General features: G+C 45.8%; 1 protein-coding gene across 1 annotated transcript in view; it reads left to right on the top strand.

Moving 5' to 3' along the window:
* Window positions 1-21,845, top strand: part of CACNA2D4 (calcium voltage-gated channel auxiliary subunit alpha2delta 4) — a 132,419-nt gene that overhangs the window by 28,831 nt on the left and 81,743 nt on the right. Inside the window, exons 7-17 of the mRNA XM_027594228.1 lie at window positions 6,514-6,574; window positions 7,224-7,374; window positions 9,301-9,375; window positions 10,503-10,592; window positions 10,705-10,818; window positions 11,306-11,384; window positions 12,888-13,021; window positions 14,784-14,861; window positions 15,686-15,766; window positions 16,336-16,410; window positions 21,519-21,605. Of these exons, the coding sequence (XP_027450029.1) occupies window positions 6,514-6,574; window positions 7,224-7,374; window positions 9,301-9,375; window positions 10,503-10,592; window positions 10,705-10,818; window positions 11,306-11,384; window positions 12,888-13,021; window positions 14,784-14,861; window positions 15,686-15,766; window positions 16,336-16,410; window positions 21,519-21,605 (1,025 nt within the window). The remainder of the gene's footprint in view (window positions 1-6,513; window positions 6,575-7,223; window positions 7,375-9,300; window positions 9,376-10,502; window positions 10,593-10,704; window positions 10,819-11,305; window positions 11,385-12,887; window positions 13,022-14,783; window positions 14,862-15,685; window positions 15,767-16,335; window positions 16,411-21,518; window positions 21,606-21,845) is intronic.

Raw genomic sequence — 21,845 nt, 5'->3', positions numbered from 1 at the left:
TGAATAATCCTTTTAATGTACTGTTGGATCCTATTGGCTAGTATTTTGGTGAGAATTTTTGCATCCATGTTCATCAAGGATATTGGTCTGTAATTCTCCTTTTTGATGGGGTCTTTGTCTGGTTTTGGGATCAAGGTAATGGTGGCCTCATAAGATGAATTTGGAAGTTTTCCTTCCATTTCTATTTTTTGGAACAGTTTCAGGAGAATAGGTATTAATTCTTCTTTAAATGTCTGATAGAATTCCCCTGGGAAGCCATCTGGCCCTGGGCTTTTGTTTCTTGGGAGATTTTTGATGACTGCTTCAATTTCCTTAGTGGTTATAGGTCTGTTCAGGTTTTCTATTTCTTCCTGCTTCAGTTTTGGTAGTTGATACATCTCTAGGAATGCACCCATTTCTTCCAGGTTATCTAATTTGCTGGCATAGAGTTGCTCATAATATGTTCTTATAATTGTTTGTATTTCTTTAGTGTCGGTTGTGATCTCTCCTCTTTCATTCATGATTTTGTTGATTTGGGTCATTTCTCTTTTCTTTTTGATCAGTCTGGCCAGGGGTTTATCAATCTTGTTAATTCTTTCAAAGAACCAGCTCCTAGTTTCGTTGATCTGTTCTACTGTTCTTTTGGTTTCTAGTTCATTGATTTCTGCTCTGATCTTTATGATTTCTCTTCTCCTGCTGGGTTTAGGCTTTATTTGCTGTTCTTTCTCCAGCTCCTTTAGCTGTAGGGTTAGGTTGTGTATTTGAGACCTTTCTTGTTTCTTGAGAAAGGCTTACATTGCTATATACTTTCCTCTCAGGACTGCCTTTGCTGTATCCCAAAGATTTTGAACAGTTGTGTTTTCATTTTCATTGGTTTCCATGAATTTTTTAAATTCTTCTTTAATTTCCTGGTTGACCCATTCATTCTTTAGTAGGATGCTCTTTAGCCTCCATGTATTTGAGTTCTTTCCGACTTTCCTCTTGTGATTGAGTTCTAGTTTCAAAGCATTGTGGTCTGAAAATATGCAGGGAATGATCCCAATCTTTTGGTACCGGTTGAGACCTGATTTGTGACCTAGGATGTGATCAATTCTGGAGAATGTTCCATGGGCACTAGAGAAGAATGTGTATTCTGTTGCTTTGGGATGGAATGTTCTGAATATGTCTGTGAAGTCCATTTGGTCCAGTGTGTCATTTAAAGTCTTTATTTCCTTGTTGATCTTTTGCTTAGATGATCTGTCCATTTCAGTCAGGGGGGTGTTAAAGTCCCCCACTATTATTGTATTGTTGTCAATGTGTTTCTTTGCTTTTGTTATTAATTGCCTCATATAATTGGCTGCTCCCATGTTCGGGGCATAGATATTTACAATTGTTAGATCTTCTTGTTGGATAGACCCTTTAAGTAGGATATAGTGTCCTTCCTCATCTCTTATTACAGTCTTTGTTTTAAAATCTAGTTTGTCTGATATAAGGATTGCCACCCCAGCTTTCTTTTGGTGTCCATTAGCATGGTAAATGGTTTTCCACCCCCTCACTTTCAATCTGGGGGTGTCTTTGGGTCTAAAATGAGTCTCTTGCAGACAGCATATGGATGGGTCTTGTTTTTGAATCCAATCTGATAGCCTGTGTCTTTTGATTGGGGCATTGAGCCCATTTACATTCAGGGTCACTATTGAAAGGTATGAATTTAGTGCCATTGTATTGCCTGTAAGGTGACTATTAACTGTCTGTTGTCTGTGTTCCTTTCTGCTCTTTGCTGCTTTTAGGCTCTCTCTTTGCTTAGAGGACCCCTTTCAATATTTCTTGGAGGGCTGGTTTCGTGTTTGCAAATTCCTTTAGTTTTTGTTTGTTCTGGAAGCTTTTTATCTCTCCTTCTATTTTCAATGACAGCCTAGCTGGATATAGTATTCTTGGCTGCATATTTTTCTCGTTTAGTGCTCTGAAGATATCTTGCCAGTCCTTTCTGGCCTGCCAGGTCTCTGTGGATAGGTCTGTTGCCAATCTAATATTTTTACCATTGTAGGTTACATATCTCTTCTCCCGAGCTGCTTTCAGGATTTTCTCTTTGTCTCTGAGACTCGTAAGTTTTACTATTAGATGTCGGGGTGTTGACCTATTTTTATTGATTTTGAGAGGGGTTCTCTGTGCCTCCTGGATTTTGATGCCTGTTTCCTTCCTCACATTAGGGAAGTTCTCTGCTATTATTTGCTCCAATATACCTTCTGCCCCTCTCTCTCTTTCTTCTTCTTCTGGGATCCCAATTATTCTAATGTTTTTTCGTCTTATCGAATCACTTATCTCTCGAATTCTGCCCTCGTGATCCTGTAGTTGTTTCTCCCTCTTTTTCTCAGCCTCTTTACTTTCCATCATTTGGTCTTCTATATCACTGATTCTCTCTTCTGCCTCATTTATCCTAGCAGTTAGTGCCCCCATTTTTGATTGCACCTCATCAATAGCCTTTTTGATTTCGACTTGGTTAGATTTTAGTTCTTTTATTTCTCCAGAAAGGGTTTCTCTAATAACTTCCACGCTTTTTTCAAGCCCAGCTAGTATCTTTAAAGTCATGATTCTGAACTCTAGGTCTGACATCGCACTAATGTCCGTATTGAGTAGGTCCCTGGCTGACGGTACTACCTCTTGTTCTTTTTGCTGAGGTGATTTTTTTCGTCTTGTCATTTTGTCCAGAGGAGAATAGATGAATGAGAGAACAAAATGCTAACAGGTTTACAACGTCCCCAGCAAATATACTGTATACAAATCAGAAAAGACCTGAAACCAGGGAAAAGAAAGGGAAAGAAAGAAAAAAGAAAGAGGAAAAAAAAAAAAGATAAAAACAAAAACAGAACAATACAAAAAAGGCAGAATGTGACCAAATATGATCAGGCTAGTGCATAGATCAGTGCCACACACTAGATTTTGGGCGTATTTTGGTCTGTTAGAAAAAAGTGCCTCCTAAAATTTTAAAGGAAGAAAAACATATGTACAAAATAAGGGTTGATACAATGAAGGGATAGAAGATGACTGTAAAGATGAAAATTATAAAAGATTTTATAAAAGGACTTGATAAGATAAGAAGTTGTTTGAAAAAAGAAAGATTTAAAAAAAAAAGAAAAAAGGGAGAGAATGTGATCAGGCAGGAGACTAGAACAGAACCATACACTAGTGAGTTAGGGTATATTTTTATCTGTTAGAAGAAACTGTATCTCAAAATTTTAAAGAGAGAACAACTTATATATATATGCCAAAAATAAGGGTAACTACTATGAAGGGATAAAATATGACTCTAAAAATGAAAAATAAAAAATGTTTTGTTTTTTTTTTTAAAAGAGATTGATAAGATGTTGGTTGAAAAAGGGAAAAAGAAAAAGAAAAAGAAAACAGTTAACAAAAATTAACTTTGATGAACTAATGAATCATGGTAAAAAAAAAAAAAGCCATGAATTCTATGTGCAGTATTCCCCTAGCGCTGGAGTTCTCCCATTCTCCTTGATCGGTAAACTTGGTCTTGGCTTACTGGCTGTTCGTGCTGATATTCTGGGGGAGGGGCCTGTTGCTGTGGTTTCCAAACGTCTTTGCCGGAGGCTGAATTGCCCCGCCCTTGTTGGTCCGGGCTAAGCAAGCTGCTCGGGTTTGCTCTCAGGAGCTTTTGTTCCCTGCAAGCTCTCCGTACAGCCTTGGAGGACCAGGGCAAAAATGGTGGCCTCCCAATCTCCACCCGGAGGAGCTGAGAACTCGGGGCCCCGCTCCTCAGTGCGCCCCCAGAGAAAAACAGTCACTCCCTTGTCCCTGGTCTCCGGCCGCTCTCCGTGCTCACCCGGCCTGTGACCGAGCATTTGTATCTCTGGCACCTGACCCCGTGTGGAGTCTCCAAACCCAGCAGATCCCTACGATGCGTTCCCGCGCCGCTCCTCCCCGGGAAGGAAGGGGAGTCTCCCCGGATCTGCCGCCTGTTGGGTCCCTGCTGCAGGAGCAGTGGCCCGACTGGGCCGCGGATCACAGTTTATGGCAACCCCGAGCTGAGAGCCCGCGCCTCCGCTCCGTCTCTGCAGCCGGCTTCCCCGCTCCGATACCTGGGAGCTCTGGCGCACTCAGGCTCCCCCGGTCTTTCTGTGACCCCAAGGGTCCTGAGACCACACTGTCCCGCGAGGGTTCCACCCCCCGCTTAGCCACTGGAGCGACGTCCCTCAGCGGAGCCGACTTCTAAAAGTTCCAATTTTGTGCTCCGCGGCTCTATCACTTGCCAGAAGCGGCCGGCGGAGGCCCCTCCCCCGCCATCTATCCTCCCGAATATCGCCTCGGATTCACTTCTCTGCACGTCCTACCTTCCAGTAAGTGGTCGCTTCTCTGTTCAGAGAGTTGTTGCTACTCTCCTGTTCGATCTCCTGTTGAGTTCGTAGGTGTTCAGAATGGTTTGATCCCTATTCAGCTGAATTCCTGAGACCAGACGAAATCTAGGTCTCCTACTCCTCCGCCATCTTGCTCCGCCCCTCTGGGAATGCATTTCTAAATTAGCAATTATTTTCTCTCAACACCTTAAAACTGTGTTTCCACTGTCTTCTGGCTTCCATTGATGTTGCAAAAATCTTCTATCAGTATAACTGCCGTTTCTTTGTAAGTATTATAGCTTTTCTGGCTGTTTTCAAGGTAGTTATTTATTTATTTACCATAACCTATGACAATTTCACCATTTATTTGCCTTCAGAGTTGTGCAGTTTCACTACTGCATGTCTACATGTGGGTATCTTATTTTTCCTGCTTGGGATACACTGTGTTTCCTAATTCTGTGGGTTGGGACTATTTCTCAGTCCTAGAGCATGCTGACACCAGCTGTGTGACCATTGTCCTTCCTCATGCTCTCCTTTTTCTTATTCTACACCTCCAGCCAGACATACATTAGACCTTCTCACTCTAGCCTCTGGATGAATCCTTCAAATGTGTGCATTTTCTCTTTACCTGTGAGCAATCCATTATGCATTTTTTCAACTTAAATATTTTTTTTTCATTTCCAAATAGTCCATATTCTTAAGGCTGTTTCTTTATTCCTAATCACTTACTGTTATATATTCTTCCTGGTGATTTCTCCAACATAGCTATCCTATACCTTGTATTTGGTAATTCAGACACCTGTAATTCTTGGGAGGCTACATCTGATGGTTCTTGCTTCAGCTGCCTCTCACTCACACTGCCTGTTTCTCATGTATTTGGTAATCTTTGCCTGTGAGAAATCTTTGCCTGTGAGGCCATGCCACTTCAAGAGGCAAGCTTCCCCTCCAGAGGACCACTTCTGTCTCTTCTTGGGAGTTGAAGATACCCCTACCAGGACCACTAAAACCCTCTTCTAAGGTTTTGGTTCAGAGCCAAGAACCTCAGACGCACTTCCCCCTCCTCATTACTGTTCTAAGGATTAGATTGCCCACAGTCGTGCTGCTATAGGAATGTGGCCTTTGGAAGACCCTAGTTCTCCCAGCTGCCTGCAGGTCTACATCAGAGCCATTATTACTCAGGCTTCCACCATGATCTGGTCCTGTTTCTTCCTTCCAGGGCTATCTGCCTTGGCCTCTGCCCCTCACTCTTAGAACTCTGCTTTTATTTGTCTGGTTTGGGGCCATGATCCCTGAAAACATCTCCTACCTTTGGGAGACCAGCAATGCCTCAAAGGGTGCATCTCATCTGAAGTCTAACTGCTATGGAACAGGATGATCTCTTGGAGCTCCTAGACATTCATGATACTGCCACTATTTTTTTTTCTAGCCCAAACGTAACCTACAACAATTTCACCATTTATTTTTCATCTCCTTATTTTGAACCCACTATTCCCAATCATTAAAATCTTTCAACAGAGATTCTATCATGGATCATGTCAGTGTTATCTGTGCTTTGTGTGCATTTATCCAAGTTTCTGAACAGATGAATAAGACAAAGTCTATCCCAGCACTCCACTAGTGCTCAAGGCAAGATCTTTCATACTCATTTATTCATTTTTCATTCATGTAACATTTATTGAGCATGAACTCTGCTAGGTGCTGTGTCAGACACTGTGCTAGGTACTGGGGAATCCCTGACTTCAAGGAGCTTACAGTCTTATTACCACATCACTTCTCCCAGTGAGCTTAATTAAGCTGAATAGAAGCAGGTGGGCTAGAGATCTGAGCACCTGGCTGTTTACCACTCTGTCCCTGCTTTGCTGATGGTAATGGATGTTAAAAGTCACACCTCCTTCAAGCTTCCCCTTCTACAACTTGATATAAGGTTCAGTCACAAGAGTCTCAGGCATCACATTTTTGGGTCCTACCTGTGAAAGTAACCCCAACTCTGAGTCTGGGCAGTGTGGGTGTTAGGTGTCCCTCCATAAGCTGGCCTTCCTCCTTGCCTGCTGTTTCAATTTGCAGGGTGTGATCTAGTGGTCCCACACCCTGCTGCCCAGGTCCACTGCTGGCCCTGCACTGGGGATGGACAAACTGGACATCATCACCCAACCAGTGCTCTGAAGCAGCTTTATTGAGCTGGTAAAAGAGCCAGCCTTTATTTCCCCAGGTATCAAATGGACACCTGATGAGAATGGAGTCATCGCCTTTGACTGCAGAAATCGTGGCTGGTAAGAGCTCCAGGGGAAAGGTTTCTGGTGCTGGCATCTCTCCTATAACCTCTGGGTTCTGCCTAGTTCTCCTGTGGTCTCTGCCCCACCCCCACCACCGGCCAAGGGCCTCAGGTGTGTAGAACCTTAACCCCACACGAGAGCAGGAAGAGTTGCCAGCTGCATTTCTCCTTGTCTCTGCAGCTGCCCTTGCTCCAGGACTCATCACGTCTGTCTTTCCCACCCCAAACCTCCTCACAGGACATTGAGCTGTCTCTAAACCAGCGTTCTACCAAACTCTCCTCTCCCTCCACACACTTCCTCTGGCGGATTTGTAACAAAATCTGAGGGTGGAATCCAGCTGTCTCCCTCCCTGCTGCCTGCCCCTCCAGGACACCGACTGGTCCAAAACAAAGAGGATAAGGGTTACCACCGGGACTTAACCTTTTTCCCACCTGACAGGCCTATTAGATGTGCATGTTCCCAGCTGTTGACCCCAAAATGGCTTTAGAACTATGCTGAGTGTATAAAACCTAGCTTTGATGGATCACTAACCTGAATCTTGGGCACGCTTGAGCCAGAATCTGAATAGAAATAATTAGAGACTCAGTTGGGTGGCTGTTGTGGCTTTGGTTTTCCCATCGTTGGCCTGTGCTTTCTTTCTGCTAAGGTACATACAAGCTGCTACTTCTCCCAAGGACATAGTGATTGTGGTGGATACGAGTGGTAGCATGAAGGGGCTGCGGATGACTATCGCCAAGCACACCATCTCCACCATCCTGGACACACTGGGGGAGAATGACTTTGTTAACATCATCGCGGTAAATGTGCCTTCCTGCTCTAGAATAGCTCTCCCTAGGAAAAAAACCTTTCCTCTGCCTGCACTGGAATGACCTATACTTATAATCACTTGATGCTTCATACGGTATAATGATTCTCTCCTCTAAAGCCGGGGCTTCTAAGCTAAGGTCAGACCAAGGATGGCCTTCAAGAGGTCCACAGAGTTTCTGAAATTATGTGTAAAATGTGTGCATCCATTTTTTCTGATTCCATAGATTTCATCAATTTCTCAGATGAGTCTGAGAATAATAATTAAGAGGCACTGGCCCTGAGCAAATACCTAACTTACCCCATCCATGTGCCCTTGACTGGTACCCATCTCTGGAACAGCCTCTCCATTATGGTTAGGATGAGTGAACCCTGGGCTCTTGCTTTTTACATTTTCAGCCCTTCCACTTCTTTCATCCCACCCAAATCCAGATGCATCAGGAGAAGGGGAACATAGGTGCATAGGTAGTGGGGGCCTAGAAAGGGACCAGCAAACCCTCGTCCTGCTTTCACCACAAATCTTCCTGAGGATAGCTCTGCCTGCCCTAGAAAAGTAATGAAGGAGAGGGATGAAGCAGAAAGAAATGGGAAGATACAAGTCAGGAATGCAATGAAAGAGCAGGCAAGCTCTGTCCTCCAAGGAGGCAGAGTTGACTGCCACCTTGGAGGCATCATTTTGAAGGTCACCTGATCCAAAACTTTCCCCCACCAGCTTGTCACAGTGCTGAAAATGCTTGCCTTCAGTGGGATTTATGTATATAGTAAAGGGATACCAACGCAAAATGATTTAACTTCAAAATGTTCATCCCAGGGTATGAGAAGGGCCCCCCTCATCCCTGAATTGCTCCCCTGAGGCCTGCATCATTTACCCACTTGCACCACTCCTGGACCCCACCCTCCCCATCTCCACCACCTTTCCATCCCTGGTCATGATCTGCAGCCGTGACAGGACAGCTACGAGATCAGGTCTGACACCTCCGGGAGAGTGGGGCAAGCTCCTGCTCCTCCTGCAAAGCCTGCCCCACCTCTCTCCCAACCCTTCTCCTGCTGTTTGGGGAGGAGAGGTAGAGGAAGCATTTGCTCCCAATGTTCCCCCAGAACACGCCAGCATTTGCCCTAGAACTTGCATGCACTCCTACCACCGTATCACCATCATCTCCCTTTCTCTCCCTCTCATTTTTTTTTTTAAGATTTTATTTGAGAGAGTGCTAGAGACAAGCAGACTCCCTGCTGAGGGCAGAGCCTGATGTGGGCTTGAAAGCACGGCCCTCAGACCGTGACCTGAGCTGAAATCAAGAGTCGGCTGCTCAACCGACTGAGGCACCCAGGCGCCCCTCCCTTTCCTATTTAAACAGAAGTAGATTAAAGACATAATGAAGATTTGAATTTTAACTATAAGGAAGTGGAGTGATTAAGAAAAAGAGGGCAGCATTAATTCATCTTTTGCCCTTCCCATTCCTTGTTGATAGCTAGAAGATCTTCATCATAAGTGCAAGGCAAAAGGAGAAAGAACACAGTTCCTAATCCCCAGGCCCAGGCCCTGGGGAGGGGTCTGCACATGGAAGGCTCTGGGATTCTCATGGAAGGCACTTTGTCTAGTCCTAGGGGTGAGGACCAAAGGGATTCTCTCGGTACCTTCAGGTTCTCTGTGTTCTGGGAGATGGACATCACTCAGCCAGCCACCTGAAAAAATGGTCCAAGACCAGGATTTGAGGGAGAATTTTTGGAGTTAATGCCTCACTGTTCTCTGTAGTGCCTTCTCTCTACTTAGGAGAACTGCCAGAAGCATAGGGTACCCCAAGATAATATTATACATGTGCCTAGGTAACCTGTGAGTTGCCTGAGCTTTTTCACTGGGTCCTGACCTTCCAAACTGACCCAGTCTATTCTCCTGTCCCCTCTGCCCTTTGCAACTGCAGTACAGTGACTACATCCATTACATCGAGCCCTGTTTTAAAGGAATCCTTGTCCAGGCGGATCGAGACAATCGTGAGGTGAGTGTCCACCATCAGGTGAGTGCCTGATTCTCCCGAGTCCCTGCTCTGATTAGGATGGTGGGCAGTCACCTATACAGACTGCCTGATGGCCCCCTTTACTTATTCCCATGGCACTTGGAAAAAGGACAACGAAGTTACCCATGTAAATACACCCAAGAAATTGCTTCATAAATATGCTTCCTGCCTATCAGAGCAATAGTGAGCACAGATCTTCTATCCAAGGGAAATCTCACTTATTCAGGACTGCTTTTTCACTCTATGGATTATCCAAGACTCAGTTTCCCTCTTTGCCTCTTCCATGGGCCTTTCCACTATACCAGTCACAAGGAGCTTCCCCAAAAGGAAGAGAGGTTCAAAACCATTAGATTGAGTCCTTCTCAAAGCCCAAGGAGGAGGGGCAACTTTTTTTAAAAGGAAAAGTTTTCATGTGACCGATCCTTCTTCCTGTGACTGGGGAATTTGAGTTTGGCTGCTTCTTGAATCCGGGCCTCAGGTTGGACCCTGGAGCCCCTGGTGGCCTCCATGGTTTCTCCTGTGAAATGTTCATTGTTGGTTACACTGGGCTGGGTACAGAAGGTGCTGGAGACCTGGGAGCCTGGACAGTGGCTCCCAGTAGTCTGCCTGGACTGTCTCCCTGCTCTGGATAGGCTTACACTTGGCATTTCCTTCTAGTAGCAGGGATGTATTTGCACCCAGCCACTTACACTCTCTCAGTTTATCTTGGGGGCATTTGAGAAACATCTATTGTAGGGATCCAGCCATGAAATTAGCTGGATCGTGAAGAGATGGATCCTGCAATCATGCTCTGGTAAAATAGCTCTAAACAGCCTCTGAAATTAAGACCAAAGATGAGGGGTGCCTGGGTGGCTCAGTCGTTAAGCGTCTGCCTTCGGCTCAGGTCATGATCCCAGGGTGCTGGGATCGAGCCCCGCATCAGACTCCCTGCTCAGCAGGAAATCTTCTTCTCCCTCTCCCACTCCCCCTGCTTGTGTTCCCTCTCCCGCTGTGTCTCTCTCCGTCAAATAAATAATAAAATCTTTAAAAAAAAAAAAAAAAAAGACCAAAGATGAAAGTTCCCGGGCTGTCGATCCACTGACCCTCCTCTAATTTCTTACCCATGACAGCATTTCAAACAGCTGGTAGATGAGCTGATGGTCAGGGGTGTGGGGGTCGTGAATCAAGCCTTGATTGAAGCCTTCCAGATCCTGAAGCAGGTACCCACACATGGTGAAGCTGGGGGAGAGTGAAGGGTTAGGAGACAGGGTGGAGGTGTGGGGAGGGTAGTAGATGGCCTGCAGTTACGGTGCCTGCCCTTTCCCCACACAGTTCCAAGAGGCCCGGCAAGGAAGCCTCTGCAACCAGGCCATCATGCTGATCACCGATGGGGCCGTGGAGGACTATGAGCCAGTGTTTGAGAAGTACAACTGGCCGGACCGCAAGGTTACTCTTCTGGTGGAAGTCAAGAGGGCAGGGGAAGGGACCAAAGGAAGTGTTCTCCTACTGCCTGCATGGGATAACCAATAGTGCCCAGAAAAACCAGGCCCGCCCTGAGTTCAAATGTTCTGCCCCATTAGACCTGTTAGTATATTCAGATAGTATGTCCCAGACTGGTGTTCCAAAATTATGTTGACCCTAGGCACAGAGGTCTCATGCGAGAAAGAGTTCAGGATGAGAGATCAGATGTGGTGTTGAGAGGAAAACTGCCAGGCTGTGACCCTCTGCCCTGTACCTGGCCCATGTCACCATGGCCCTGGCAAGTCCCATCGCTGCCTGGGCCTCACGATCCTTTCTGGTCAACAGGATGAGAGTAGAGAATCCAAAGTCAGCAAAGTGTTTGACCTGACATCCAAGACTCACATAAATAATATTAGCACTACTTACAGCCAGGAATCATGGCTGCTGAGTACATCTGTGTCTTGTGGATTAGGTTCGAGTTTTCACTTATCTTATTGGAAGAGAAGTGACTTTTGCTGACCGCATGAAGTGGATTGCATGCAACAACAAAGGTAGGTGGTGTGTGAGCAGAGCTCCTTGCAGCCTGCGCCCAGTCATCAGAGATGCTGAGCCATGGTTCCTGCATGGGGGCCTTGCAGAGGAGCAGTACTGTGTCGAGATGACAGTATCTGCTCTTCCTTCTTATTTGGGAAAAGCTAAACAAAATGTAGATTGCCCCCATGAAACCTTGAGTAAATGCATGATTACCCCTGCAGGGACTCTAAGTCATAAAGTCACCTGAAATGAAACTGAGAGGTATCTATCCAGGGTTTACAGAAGAGAAAATTCTCTCTTCAAATAAAGCCTATATGAACCACAATACAGACAGAGTGAGGCAGGGGTAAGACCCACAGTTTAAATGTAAGTTCTCTCTTAGGTCTAGCCTCCATTCCTCTTGTTGCAAATTAAGCCCATTTACTGTGGTGCTGCTTCCAGACAAAAAGCAGAGGGTCGTCATTTTCTTTAGAATAATGTTTTGGATGTGGTTGTCATTTGTCTCTGGCCAGAACCCAAGACTTGGGCTTCACAATGCCAACTTGGGCCCTTGATTCAACCAAAGTTAATTGAGAATGTACTGTGGTGCCTGGCAAAGTGGTCAGGATGGACTCAGTCTTGTCCTTGCTACTGTCCAGCAGAGGAGACATACAAGTGAACCATCAGTGGTGATGTTATCTGAAATGTGCTATTAGGGCAGAGGGGCACAGACTATGCAGAGGTTGGGAGAGTGGCGTGACGGGAGAGGTACTTCCTCCATTTGGAGGCAGCAGGGAGAACTTCTTAAAGGAAGAGGTCTCTATGCTGAGACATAAAGAATGGTAGGAATCAGCCAGACAGAGAGAGCATGGAAGAGTGTTCCAGACAGAAGGTCTGAGACAAGAGGCATCTGGGAATGAAAAGCAGTTTCACTTTCTGGAGGGTGGAATGAATGTTTTGTGGGAGGTGATAAGCAATGAGACCAGAGAGGTAAACATGTACTAAGTCATTCATAGCCTTGTAAGCCATTTGCTCTTTTAAATATCACCTTGGCTACAACAATGAGGCTATAGCAGCCCTCCCTGTAACCGAGGAAGGACAGTGGTCAGAGAAAGGGGGTTAGGGGGCCCTGAGCCACTGTCTTGGACTGTACTCCCTGAAAATGGATCCCAAGACAAACCTGCATGCAGGAGAGGGTGCTCTTGGAAGATAACCCTGTAAGGAAGTAAGGAGGGCATCATCATGAGAGGGAAGCCAACCCACACAGTCCTTGCTGCTGAGGCCCTGCTGCTCCTGTGGCATCTCTGGATTGGGAAGGCCCACCAGAATTCTCCTAGGTTGAGATAGCACCACCAGCCTCCAGCTGTCCCCAGGAAAGAGCATAACCTTGGGGGGAAGTAGTCCCCTCTGACCCAGGGCAGCTCCCAGTGAAGAGCCCACCTATAAGCTGAGAGCAGCCGCGGGAGAGTGTGTGGGTCCTAGAAAGCAATTCCAAGGGCGACCCCAGCTTTTCACAACCACAAGACCCTTTCCTCTGTCAGGCTACTACACGCAGATCTCCACACTGGCAGATGCACAGGAGAACGTTATGGAGTACCTGCACGTCCTCAGCCGCCCCATGGTCATCAACCATGACCATGACATCACCTGGACGGAAGCCTACATGGACAGCAAGGTGGGGGCCTGACCCGGCTCCAAAGTTAGGGGCCCCAGGGAATAAGAGGTAACTTCCTGGGTCAGGAGAGAGGTGAGCAGGAGATGGTGTGAAGGGGTGGACATACTCAGCCCACTAGAAGACCCTTGCATGTATGCTGCCCCCAGAGACCCAGAAACCCGGTGAACAGACCTGTCCAAGGCTCCCCTCCATGGCAGAGCCCCTCTGCTCCAAACTTATTCCTTCCTGCTTCCCATTGTCCTCACCGCCCCCCATTGTCTTCTCTCCTACCTGTTTCAGGAAGAGAGGAGTCTGACCAGTAATTCAAGATACTATGGCTTCATCAGGTGCTCCCCTTCCTGGGCCCCTGTACTTTCAGAAACTGTCTGTGAGTTGCAGTGACGTACACAAAGGAATAGATAACCAAAGCAGAATGTCAGATGAGATGTTTGGTAGCAAGAGGGACCTTCCTGGCACTTCTCATATCATCTCCCACATGTAGCCACCTGCTTCAGTGATGATGTATCAGCCTGGGATGAAGAGAGATCTGAACACAGTGGCTTAGATAAGAGAGAAGTGTAATTCTCCCTCATCTAAGAGAACTTTAGAGGTGGCCAGCCCGGAGCTGGTGAGGAGCTTCCTGCTCACCAGAGACCCAGACTGTTTCCTGCTATCCCCGTAGCCAACTCTAGGGTCCTCCTGGTTCCAGTAGCTGGTAAAACATTAGTCAACTGAAATCACTCGCTTTCAGAAAACCTTACTTCCAAAGTGTCAGCCAAAAAATCAGATGAGGAAGGGGAAGAGATTTGATGTTTAGTGATCTATGTACAGTATAACAAATACAATATTTTACTATAATTACATAATGTAAAAGACATCACTACAATGTCAATCATATGACAACATAAATGTATCAAACAACACTTAAGCAGCACCTCAAGTTAACATGAGGTTATATGTCAAATATATCCAATTTTTAAAAAGTTCTTCATTCTCCAAGAAAGAATACTATAGACCTCCATGGGCTCAGCACAACATTTGGTTGATCCTGATGAAGATCACACATATCAAACATACCTGCACACACCACCTGTGAGGGCCTGTCTTCATGATAAAGTGGGGCGATTGTGTGTAGCCCCTTTCAAGGAGGCTGAAGGAGTCCGCACAGTAAGATGAGGTAGTCGGGGAGGAGGGCCATCTCAGAGGTGGGGAATGATGTGGCTCTGGCGTTCTCAGTGAGGAAGAGGTTGTGGGTCTGTGTTAGGAGTGACCCCACGATCAGCTATTATAACTACACCATGGCTTCCCCTTGAGCGGTTCTTCCCCATGCATGCACTTGTGTTTGCAGGTGGCTCAGTGTCAATGTCCTTCTCCCTCTTAACTGTCCTGGACTGTTGTGTGTGCCAACCTTAGGTCCATGGCAGAGATTTCTGGGTGTGTGCAGGATGGGTTGTTCCCTGAGCTCATGCTCATCCTTGGCATGGCCAAGACAGAGGACTTCATGAGCCATGTTTGGGAGCTGTGTTGTGGGTTCTGGGGTTCTGACGCTTGCCCTGGCTTAGGACTGTTGTTGCTAAGTGACATTGCCCTGGTCCCCTCTCCATCCCACCTCTCTCCTCCAGCATTTCTGCTAGCTCTCCCTTTGCAGAGAAGGGGAACCTCACATGTGGCTTCTTCCTCCTGTTGGAGGGTGACACGTCAGTGGTAGTTGACATTGGTGACTGTGGGTCCTCCACTCTGTGGACTCTGAGCTCTCTGTCCTTTGCTCTTTCCTCCTTGACAGCTATTCACTTCACAGGCCCAGAACATGATGCTCCTCACCACTGTGGCCATGCCAGTCTTCAGCAAAAAGAATGAAACTGTGAGTGGCCACTCTCTGAGAAGCTGCAACAGGGATTAGAACTTGGGGCCACTGGCTGGCCTCTTTAAACCAATGGTTCTTGACTTGGCTGCACATCAGAGCCACCTTTCACATTCAGATTCCTTGCCCTATGCCCAACCAGCTATATCAGAATCTCTTGGTTGGGAAGGCGTGAGGATGGGAGGTGGTTTGGGGTCCATATTTCCCAAAGCTCACCCAATGATTCTGTTCAGCCAGTTTGGAATTGTCCTAGTGCTCTGAACTTGTAACCACTGTCCTAGGATATAAGGCTAGAAAGATCCCCTTGCCAACCTTCTGGCAAAACAACACTTAACCTACCGGTTTGGGCAGCCTCTAATTTGTTTGTAAAGGCCTCTGGTGAGGGAATTTCTAGAATCTTCCAACCTCCATCTGGTCAGAAAATGTTTCCTTATGCTTTGTGCGTTTCAGAGCATCCATAGGTTATGGTTCCTTGGATTTTGATACTTCAGCTATGAAAGTTATGAAAATTAATATTTCATTCTATGAAATGAAATGAAAATTAATATTTCATTCAACTTTGTATTTATTTTAAATATTACAATTTAAATATTATACTGGAAATTAATCTTCCCAGCAGCTGAGATTACTCCTGTGGCCTCTTCTTGTAGGTTCTAGATTTTTATTCCAAAGAGCTCAGCCTAAAATCCAACTGCAGAGGAAGGGTCATATAAGGCCCAAGATGCTTGCTTCCTCTTCCAGGCTCTGGGAGAGCCGAGGGTCCAGTCTGGCCCTGTGCACAAGGAAGCCAGGTGCCCCCCTGACCTTGGTGTTTTTCTTTCCAGCGATCCCACGGCATTCTTCTGGGTGTGGTGGGCTCTGATGTGGCCCTGAGGGAGCTGATGAAACTGGCACCCCGGTACAAGGTGAGCCTGGATCAGATGCCTGAGTGGGGAATCACAGGCTTTCTAGGAGCTGTCCTGCCAAGCTCAAGAGCCCCTTTGCAGGCAATGTAGCCAAGCCCAGAGCTGGATGGGGCCCTGCCATCCCACCCCCAGAGAAGTGCAGGCACTGAGCAGGGAGCAATGGTTTGGATTTCTGGGACCCTTTGTCACCACCAGCTCTGACTTGCTCTGTGGCCTTCAGCAAGTTCTCTCCCTTCCTGGTGCCTCAGTTTTTCAATCTACTCCTCCATGCCATGCAGTCCTGTTTGGAGAACATGTGAGATTACATCATCAAAGCACCTAGAATATGTGGTGGGAAAGAGGCCAAGTAATGATATGCATTATTGTGGCTGCTATAAACAGTAGAATTTAGAAAGGAATTCAAAATTAATGGCTAGAAGCATGGCGTTGGCCCAGTTATATTCCTGTTTGAAAAACTCATAGCTGTGAGCTGCCATTTTTAACCACCCTGCAGCCCAACCCTTTCCTAGCTCCAGTTCTCCAACCCAAACAACAGGTCTGACGCCCCTCAATCCCTGGTGTTTTGGCAGCTCGGAGTGCATGGATATGCCTTTTTGAACACTAACAATGGCTACATTCTCTCACATCCTGACCTCCGACCCCTGGTAGGTACAGATCTTATTTGCATTGGGATCTTAACTATATGGGATTTGGAGATAATTCATAAAAACAGTTAAAATAATGGACACACACATTGGGCTCCATTTAAGAACCGAATGGGTAATATACGAAAAAAATTTAAGTCATGGTCCCTGTCTTCAAATTGTTTGTAATCTAGCAGGAAAGACAAGGCAAAAATGCATGAACTGATTGATGAATAGTCCAGAGAGCATGTAATGAAATGTGCAGTTTTCCCTGAAGGACAAGCCACTTATGTTCCTGTCACTACCTCAGTCACTCCACGCTCCTTTTAGAGCCTGACAGCAGTACCATCAGACCTCGAGTGTCCACCCCAGGGAGTGTGAACATTGAGTTAACAACAAAAATGGCAAGGAAAGTCACATGAGAGGTGGGGCAGCAGAGCTGTGGCTCCCCCGAGTTTGTCTTGGGATGTGTTCCTGAGTGCTCCTGCCTCCTTCCTGGCTCCCTCCACCCTGATACAGAGGCTTGGGGGCATTTTCACATGCATCCAACTGAACAACTAATAGCCAAAAAAGAAAGTTGCATCATTTCATCTAAAACGTCTACCTCCTTTTTCGCAATGGGTTTGCCACCAGAACACAGGTGTCGTGAAAGTCACCGCTCAACCTAAACCAAAACGGGAAAGGAAAAGACTCACATCAACCTCGTCATCATTGGACACATAGATTCGGGCAAGTCTACCACCACGGGTCATCTGATCTACAAATGTGGTGGGATCAACAAAAGAACTATCAAAAAATTTGAGGAGGCTGCTGAGATGGGAAAGGGCTCCTTCAAGTATGTCTGGGTCTTGGATAAACTGAAAGCTGAATGTGAACGTGGTATCACCATTGATATCTCCCTGTGGAAATTCGAGACCAGCAAGTATTATGTGACCATAACTGATGCCCCAGGACACAGAGACTTTATCAAAAAACATGATTACAGGCACATTTCAGGCTGACTGTGCTGTCCTGATTATTGCTGCTGGTGTTGGTGAATTTGAAGCCGGTGTCTCCAAGAATGGGCAGACCCGTGAGCATGCCCTTCTGGCTTATTTACTGGGTGTAAAACAGCTAATTGTTGGTGTTAACAAGATGGATTCCACTGAGCCACCCTACAGCCAGAAGAAATACGAGGAAATCATTAAGGAAGTCAGCACCTATATTAAGAAAATTGGCTACAACCCTGACACAGTAGCATTTGTGCCAATTTCTGGTTGGAATGGTGACAACATGCGGGAGCCAAGTGCTAACATGCCTTGGTTCAAGGGATGTAAAGTCACCCGTAAAGATGGGAATGCCAATGGAACCACACTGCTTGAAGCTCTGGATCGCATCCTGCCACCAACTCGTCCAACCAACAAGCCCTTGCGTCTGCCTCTCCAGGACGTCTACAAAATTGGTGGTATTGGTACTGTCCCTGTGGGCCGAGTGGAGACTGGTGTTCTTAAACCTGGCATGGTGGTCACCTTTGCTCAAGTCAATGTTAAAACTGAAGTAAAGTCTGTTGAAATGAACCATGAAGCTTTGAGTGAGGCTCGTCCTGGGGACAATGTGGGCTTCAATGTCAAGAACGTATCTGTCAAAGATGTTTGTCATGGCAATGTGACTGGTGACAGCAAAAATGACCCACCAATGGAAGCAGCTGGCTTCACAGCTCAGGTGATTATCCTGAACCATCAGGCCAAATCAGTGCTGGATATGCACCTGTGCTGGATTGTCACACAGCTCACATTTCTTGCAAGTTTGCTGAGCTGAAAGAGAAGCTAGATTGTTGTTCTGGGAAAGAGCTGGAAGATGGTCCCAAGTTCTTGAAATCTGGTGATGCTACCATTGTTGATATGGTTCCTGGCAAGCCTGTGTGTGTTGAGAGCTTCTCTGACTCTCCTCCTCTGGGCTGTTTTGCTGTTCGTGATATGAGACAGATGGTTGCTGTGGGTGTCATCAAAGCAGTGGACAAGAAGGCGGCAGGAGCAGACAAGGTCACCAAGTCTGCCCAGGAAGCTCAGAAGGCTAAATGAATATTATCCCTAATACCTGTCACCCCAGTCTTAATCAGTGGTGGAAGAACGGTCTCAGAACTGTTTGTGTCAGTTGGCCATTTAAGTTTAATAGTAAAAGACTGGTTAATGATAATGCATAGTAAAACCTTCAGAAGGAAAGGAGAATGCTTTGTGGATCATTTGTTTTGTGTGTGTGTGTGTGGCAGTTTTAAGTAATTAGTTTTTAAAATCAGTACTTTTTAATGGAAACAACTTGACCAAAAATCTGTCACAGAATTTTGAGACCCATTAAAACAAAAGTTTAATGAGAAAAAAAAATTAAAAAATAAAACGTCTACCTCCAAGGCTAGGGGCTCCCTGCTGCCTCTGGTTGTGGCACTTGGCCACTATTGTTGACAACAATGGCCACACCTCTTAGTGTGAGTGTTGGGAGCAGCAGGGGGAGGGTAGTTAGGTCCTACAGAAACCTTAGCCCTTTCCCCTTCCAGTCTCACACTGAATTGAGATGGCTGCTGAAGACAATAGCTAGCAGAGCACCTTTGTGAGAACTTATTAAGGGGCTCATCTGCCCCAGGGGCCATTTGGAGAAACCACCCAAAGCACATGTCATTCCAGTTTGGTTCAGACAGATAGATAGATACTGAGTGTTCATAAAGCGACTGAGCTATTTAAGACAAACTATAGAGATTCATAGTAGAGAGATCAGGGCACACTGGAAGCCATGTTGTCTTCCCAATTCAGACTCTATTGGGCAAGCATCTGAATCCACAATGGGCCACCGACTTGTACCAGTGGGTTCTGTAGGAGGCAGCCCCAGGGGCAACAAAATGACTCAGCAGGAAAAAAAATGTCAATCATGGAGCTGACTTGTAAAATTAAAGGGCACTGATCAGAAACTCATCTGTCACCATCTCTGTAATCTAGATGAATATAAGACTTCAACCAATCAATTAATATCGTGGATCTACTGGGTGACTGATGTTATAACACTCTGAGAATGCTATAAACAAAAGGTAATAGTCTAATTAAGGAAATAAAGTATACGCAATAGACTTACACCAATGAAACAATTAGAGAAAAATACTGTGTAGAGCATTATTACATGACAAACATTACTATGTAAAGCCAACACAATGAGATTCCTAAGGAAAGCACTATCAATTTGTGATAGGTATTAAGGAGAACAATAGTTAAGTTTAAAAAAGAAAAGTAATAGAGGATCTGCCTAGTAACAACCTGAAAGAGGGTCAAGAGCCATACTGTTGGCCTGAAATCTTTCTGTCAGAGCTCAAAGTATGAGTAATTATACAAAGTGGAATTATGGTTTTAACAAGAGGAGCTAGAGATGATCTTTCAGGTATCACCAGAATTAGACAATAAGCAATGATGAGGAATATTGCACCTTACTCAAAAGAAAGAGATTCGATGTAAAAGATGGCAGGACAGGGCTGTTTGTCAAGAGCACGGGCATCAGCAAGACCAGGAATGGGAACGTCATCCAAGCATGGGTGAGGAGAAAAAGAAGAATGCAAAAACAATACTGTTGTGGCAGTTATAGTGCAGACCACCCAGATAGGCAAGAAATAAGGGTGATAATTTCTGGAAAAAAGAAAAAACTGGCAGAAGCCTGATACACAGTGATAGGGGACTTCAACCTTTCAAGCATCTTCAGGGGCCTCATTCCGCTAAAAGTAAACCCTCTGATTAATTCTTAATTTACCCTGACAATAAACCATCCCTTTCCTTTTTTGATCTATTATTAAACTAAAGCTGGGAAGTGCTGCCGACCTAGTGGCAGATAACTTGACGATAATCTGTCTTGGTATCAGAGAGGGAGGGAGGGAGGGAAGGCAGGGCCAGAAAATAATAACAGTCAAAGACTTGATTGATGGCTCTATGTTGTGCTGGAGGGAGGTCTTTATTAGGCGCTGCAGAATCTGTCTGTCCTTGGCTTTGTCCCATTCAAGAATTCTATCAACAAGATGAAAACACAGAAACTAGATGACACCAAGTCTGGAAGGTATGGATAATACATTAAGGGAGAAAATTTGTATTCAGAAAGTATTCATCTAAACAATGGGCTGAAACTAACAAGATGAATATATTAGGATGCATGGAAAGTTCTGCAAAATATTCAATGCTCAAGCATAATATTGAAAAGGTGTAATTTAACAGTGTGCCACGCAAGGAAGGCCAAGGGCACTTAAGTGACTGAAAACTCGATTTGGGCTGTCTGGGCAGTGTAGCTGTCCTGGAAATCCAGCCAAATCAGAGGCAGCAGGCAAAGCCATATGATATTGTGGTCCACGCAGGTCACACACACACACTACACTGGTCAGAACCCCATCTGAAATACTGACGTTCGTTCTGGGCACTCCATTCTGGGGGTGACATTGACAACGTAGAGCATATTCAGAGGGAGTTGAGGCATCTGCAACCTGGGAACGTTTAGTTTGGAGAGGTGTAGTCAGGAGTAACGAGCACCTTCAAAAACCTCAACAGTTGTCAGGTGGAAAACGTCCTGTATACCTCCAGGGAAAGAATAAGAACAATGGGTAAAAGTAACGGGGGACCACATTTCAGCTCTGTATAAGAGCTTTCTAGGGCGCCTGGGTGGCTCAGATGGTTAAGCGTCTGCCTTCGGCTCAGGTCATGATCCCAGGGTCCTGGGATCGAGTCCCGCTTCGGGCTCCCTGCTCCTTGGGAGCCTGCTTCTCCCTCTGCTTCTCTCTCTCTCTCTCTCTCTCTCCCTCTCTCTCTCCATCTCTCATGAATAAATAAATAAAATCTTTAAAAAAAAAAAGAGCTTTCTAACGATTAGAGCTGTCCAAACTACGACAAGCTGACTCACAAATTAGGGAGCTCCTCACCATGGGAAATATTCACTCAGAGACCGTGAGACGATCTGTCATAAATGTTGGGAAGGGAAATGCTGCATCAGGTGGAAGGTTGGCCCGGATAACCTTAAGGAATCACTGAGATTCTTTGATTTTATGAAAATATCTGTAAGACTTTGGAGAAGAGATGAAACTTGAGCAGGGCCTCGTGTTTAACCTCACATCTTTCTTCCAAACCTGCCCACTCCAGTACAGAGAGGGGAAGAAACTGAAACCCAAACCTAACTACAACAGCGTGGATCTCTCCGAAGTGGAGTGGGAAGACCGAGCCGAAACCGTGAGTAGGGAGAGCAGGAGAAAGAGGAGCGAGTGTAGCTCCACAGCCAGTACCCAGGCTAGCTGTGGGGCTGTGAGCTCTGGGGCCGCTCTGTTCCTCTCAGTGGAGGCTTTCCAAGCCCAAACCAGAAGCAATTTCTGTAATGGGCAATTCTGCCAACAACTATAACAACATAATAGTATCTTTCTGAATCTCAGGGAGTGCTGAAGTGGTGTGAACCATGTCTATAAGCCACAGAGG

The sequence above is a fragment of the Zalophus californianus genome, chromosome 9 (genome assembly GCF_009762305.2).
Source record: "Zalophus californianus isolate mZalCal1 chromosome 9, mZalCal1.pri.v2, whole genome shotgun sequence".
Taxonomy (NCBI): domain Eukaryota; kingdom Metazoa; phylum Chordata; class Mammalia; order Carnivora; family Otariidae; genus Zalophus; species Zalophus californianus.
The sequence above is the reverse complement of the archived record's forward strand: the minus strand, read 5'-3'. Positions and strand labels throughout refer to the sequence as shown.